The sequence below is a fragment of the Anoplopoma fimbria genome, chromosome 11 (assembly GCF_027596085.1).
Source record: "Anoplopoma fimbria isolate UVic2021 breed Golden Eagle Sablefish chromosome 11, Afim_UVic_2022, whole genome shotgun sequence".
Taxonomy (NCBI): Eukaryota; Metazoa; Chordata; class Actinopteri; order Perciformes; family Anoplopomatidae; genus Anoplopoma; species Anoplopoma fimbria.
The window spans coordinates 108,398-113,397 of record NC_072459.1 but is presented as its reverse complement, the minus strand read 5'-3'; the positions used below and the strand labels follow the sequence as shown (position 1 = coordinate 113,397).

At 43.0% G+C, this 5,000-nt stretch overlaps 1 protein-coding gene across 1 annotated transcript in view; it reads left to right on the top strand.

Annotated features, from left to right (window-relative positions):
* crhr1 (corticotropin releasing hormone receptor 1) overlaps positions 1 to 5,000 on the top strand; it is a 28,553-nt gene that overhangs the window by 15,416 nt on the left and 8,137 nt on the right. The window contains exons 7-9 of the mRNA XM_054607185.1: positions 2,038 to 2,151; positions 2,235 to 2,285; positions 2,644 to 2,763. Coding sequence (XP_054463160.1) covers positions 2,038 to 2,151; positions 2,235 to 2,285; positions 2,644 to 2,763 — 285 coding nt within the window. The remainder of the gene's footprint in view (positions 1 to 2,037; positions 2,152 to 2,234; positions 2,286 to 2,643; positions 2,764 to 5,000) is intronic.

Genomic DNA, 5,000 nt, shown 5'->3' with positions numbered 1-5,000 from the left:
TGTTCATCATAGGTATACCTAAACTATGAGAGACAGAATGAGAAAAGAAATTCCTGAAAATCACATTGTCTGATTTTTAAAGAATATATTTGCAAATTATGGTGGAAAATAAGTATTTGGTCAATAACAAAAGTTCATCTCAATACTTTGTTATATACCCTTTGTTGGCAATGACAGAGGTCAAACGTTTTCTGTAAGTCTTCACAAGCTTTTCACACACTGTTGCTGGTGTTTTGGCCCATTCCTCCATGCAGACCTCCTCTAGAGCAGTGATGTTTTGGGGCTGTCGCTGGGCAACACGGACTTCCAACTCCCTCCACAGGTTTTCTATGGGGTTGAGATCTGGAGACTGGCTAGGTCACTCCAGGACCTTGAGATGCTTCTTACGAAGCCACTCCTTCGTTGCCCGGGCGGTGTGTTTGGGATCATTGTCATGCTGAAAGACCCAGCCACGTTTCATCTTCAATGCCCTTGCTGATGGAAGGAGGTTTTCACTCAAAATCTCACGATACATGGCCCCATTCATTCTTTCCTTTCCACGGATCAGTCGTCCTGGTCCCCTTGCAGAAAAACAGCCCCAAAGCATGATGTTTCCACCCCCATGCTTCACAGTAGGTATGGTGTTCTTTGGATGCAACTCGGCATTCTTTCTCCTCCAAACACGACGAGTTGAGTTTTTACCAAAAAGTTCTATTTTGGTTTCATCTGACCATATGACATTCTCCCAATCCTCTTCTGGATCATCCACATGCTCTCTAGCAACCTTCAGACGGGCCTGGACATGTACTGGCTTAAGCAGGGGGACACGTCTGGCACTGCAGGGTTTGAGTCCCTGGCGGCGTAGTGTGTTACTGATGGTAGCCTTTGTTACTTTGGTCCCAGCTCTCTGCAGGTCATTCACTAGGTCCCCCGTGTGCTTCTGGGAGTTTTGTTCACCGTTCTTGTGATCATTTTGGCCCCACGGGGTGAGATCTTGCGTGGAGCCCCAGATCGAGGGAGATTATCAGTGGTCTTGTATGTCTTCCATTTTCTAATAATTGCTCCCACAGTTGATTTCTTCACACCAAGCTGCTGACCTATTGCAGATGCAGTCTTCCCAGCCTGGTGCAGGTCTACAGTTCTGTTTCTGGTGTCCTTTGACAGCTCTTTGGTCTTGGCCATAGTGGAGTTTGGAGTGTGACTGTTTGAGGTTGTGGACAGGTGTCTTTTATACTGATAACAAGTTCAAACAGGTGCCATTAATACAGGTAACGAGTGGAGGACAGAGGAGCCTCTTAAAGAAGAAGTTACAGGTCTGTGAGAGCCAGAAATCTTGCTTGTTTGTAGGTGACCAAATACTTATTTTACCGAGGAATTTACCAATTAATTCATTAAAAATCCTACAATGTGATTTCCTGGATTCTTTCCCCCCATTCTGTCTCTCATAGTTGAAGTGTACCTATGATGAAAATTACAGGCCTCTCTCATCTTTTTAAGTGGGAGAACTTGCACAATTGGTGGCTGACTAAATACTTTTTTGCCCCACTGTATATGCAATCCCACATTTCATTTGTGATATTATTATATACATAATTATATATATATATATATATATATATATATATATATATATATATATATATATATTATCTGATATATAATATATATATATATATATATATTATATATATAATTATTTGTCTGAGCCTGAATGTGAACTGAACCCACTCCAGGATGGACTGCTGTCTAGCTGGTTAGATGGTTATCTGGTTATCTGGTTATCTGGTTATCTGATGTTATCTGGTTAGATGGTTAGATGGTTAGCTGGTTAGCTGGTTAGATGGTTAGATGGTTAGCTGGTTAGATGTTAGCTGGTTAGATGGTTAGCTGGTTAGCTGGTTAGATGTAGCTGGTTAGATGGTGGTTAGATGGTTAGCTGGTGGTTAGCTGGTTAGATTGTTAGCTGGTTAGCTGTCTAGCTGGTTAGATGGTTAGATGGTTAGATGGTTAGCTTGTAGGTGGAAGCTGAAAGGCCTCCTCATGGTTATGATGTCACAGACCATAATAATCTTGTGTTTCAGGTGATGCTAACGTGTGTTTTGCTGAGCGGACGAGTTTCTCCGGCTGAGTTAACTTGTGAAGCGCTGATCCTGCTGTCAACCAACCTCTCAGGTAGCTTCTTGTCCTCCGGGTCAACACCTTCTATTTTCAATGAGACACAGTGGTGTCAGCAAATTCTTCTTTCTGTCTCTTAGCGAGGACGCTGGCGTTACTGAACCAGACCTTCACCATCAGTAACACCTCAGGTTAGTACATCGACTCTGGACCGCTTACATCCAGACCCAGACTTCAGTCAGTAAACTAGCAGAGCGAGGGTTCTGCTTCTGCTGCCCTCTAATGGTTCATATGTGTGCTGTCACGGCCCTCTTTGGACGTGGTTTTAATGTGACATGTTACTGTGAAGCAGCTGAGGACTTTTTTTTTCGTCTGTCTCTCCGTCTGTCTTTCTGTCACTCTGTCTCATTCTCTGTCCCTCTGTCTTTCTGTCACTCTGACTGTCTGTCTCTCTGTCTGTCTGACTGTCTCTCTGTCTTTCTATCTCTCTGACCGTCTGTCTCTCTGTCGGTGTCCGTGTCTCACTCTCCGTCCGTCTGTCCCCCACAGGTCTGTATTGTGATCTCTCTGTGGACGGTATAGGAACCTGTTGGCCTCGTAGTGCAGCAGGTCAGCTGATCTCTAGAGCCTGTCCTGAAAAGTTCAACGGCATCCACTACAATACCACCAGTAGGTACCTGTCTGTCTACCTGTCTGTCTACCTGTCTGTCTACCTGTCTGTCCACCTGTCTGTCTACCTGTCTGTCTACCTGTCTGTCTACCTGTCTGTCCACCTGTCTGTCTACCTGTCTGTCTACCTGTCTGTCCACCTGTCTGTCTACCTGTCTGTCTACCTGTCTGTCCACCTGTCTGTCTACCTGTCTGTCTACCTGTCTGTCAACCTGTCTCTCTCCCCGTCTTGTGAAATGCCCTCCAATGATCAACAAAAAGTGTCAAATTTAACGGCAGTAAATTTGACACTTGGCCGGTTTATGACATCAGGACAACATTGACTTGAACGTCTCATTGAAGGACAACAATCACTTGAACGTCTCATTGAAGAACAACAATCACTTGAACGTCTCATTGAAGAACAACAATCACTTGAATGTCTCATTGAAGGACAACAATCTCAGTACACTCTGAGGAGAAGAGACACTTTTATTCCTCTCCAGCTGGAAAGATCACGTGAATTACCAGAGTGTGTGTGTGTGTGTGTGTGTGTGTGTGTGTGTGTGTGTGTGTGTGTGTGTGTGTGTGTGTGTGTGTGTGTGTGTTCATGTGTGGGTGGCAATAAATATCCTGTTTAATTAGAGGTTTAGTTGTTGATCTGACTTAATAACATGAGTCATCTCTGTGTGTGTGTGTGTGTGTGTGTGTGTGTGTGTGTGTGTGTGTGTGTGTGTGTGTGTGTGTGTGTGTGTGTGTGTGTGTGTGTGTGTGTGTGTGTGTGTGTGTGTGTGTGTGTGTGTGTCGACCAGCTGGAGCTCATGTCTCATCCTCCTTCATCTTCATCATCTCTTCACACAGTGAAAAACACTCTCTCCTCTTATGTAACCAGATCTCTGGCCTCTGATTGGTCGGCTCATGTCCACATTGTCTCCCAGATTAATCAATATGAATATTTGTTCAGTCTATTTGAGGTGAACCAGGTGAACCTGATCTGGCCTCTGATTGGATGAAGTGACTCACGGTTTTGCTTCTTTTATCTCAAACTGATTGTGAGCGTTACTTATTTTACTTAAAGTGGCCCTATTAGGCTTTTCCACTTTTTCCCTCTCCTTTAGTGTGTTATATATGTTTTTTTACATGTAAAAGGTCCGTAGAGAGTAAAACCTGAAGTCCACGCCTAAAAGGAGCTACCCCCCCTCAGAAGCTCCTGAGCTCCTGAGACAGCGCCATTCAATTCTCTCCTTCACCTCCTTTATGAGGTCATAATGTAACTGTATGAGGTCACAATTTAACTGTATGAGGTCATAATGTAACTTTATGAGGTCACAATGTAACTTTATGAGGTCACAATGTAACTTTATGAGGTCATAATGTCACAATGTAACTTTATGAGGTCATAATGTAACTTTATGAGGTCACAATGTAACTTTACGAGGTCACAACGTAACTTTATGAGGTCACAATGTAACTTTGAGGTCACAATGTAACTTTATGAGGTCACATTGTTAGAGAAGCTCCGGAGGAAGAGTTTTTTGAAATGTGAAACGTTGACCAATCACAGCAGAGCGGGCTAGCTGACCAATCAGAGCAGACTTCTCTTTCTGGAGGGAGGAGCTACAACGAGCGTTTCAGAGAGAGGGTGAGAAGAGGAGCTGCTTTATGAGCATTAACGTAGACTTGTTTTAGCTGGAGATTAAAATATCATAATAGGGCCTGTTTAAGTCTTTTTTTCTCTAACTTTCTGTTCATTTTCAACTAATAAATAAAAGCTCATCAAATGATTATGAAAATATTTGTTTCCTGATCAAATGAACTTCGAGCATCTTTGTGTTTTGTGACCTTTTGATCATTTTTCATAAATGAATATCTGATTTAATGGAGGTGATTTAGTTCTGATATCTGACGTTCCTTATGACTTCATGATGTTCTCATGATGTTCTCATAATGTTCTCATGATGTTTCTAGATTAATGTTCTGATATTAATAATCAGATACATCAATAATACACCTGTGATCAGATAGGTGTGTTTTTATTCTCATTCTGGTGACTCAATCAATCAATCAATCAATCAGTTATTGGTTATTGACTTTAGTCCTGATTATTTTTCTTTGATCCTCCTCATCCTCTTCCTCATCCTCCTGCTCCTCCTCCTCTTCCCTGGCCTCCTGCTCTTCCTCTTCCTCCTCTTCCTTCTCCTCCTCTTCCTCCTCCTCCTCCACTCCTCCTCTTCCTCGTCCTCCTGCTCCTCCTCTTC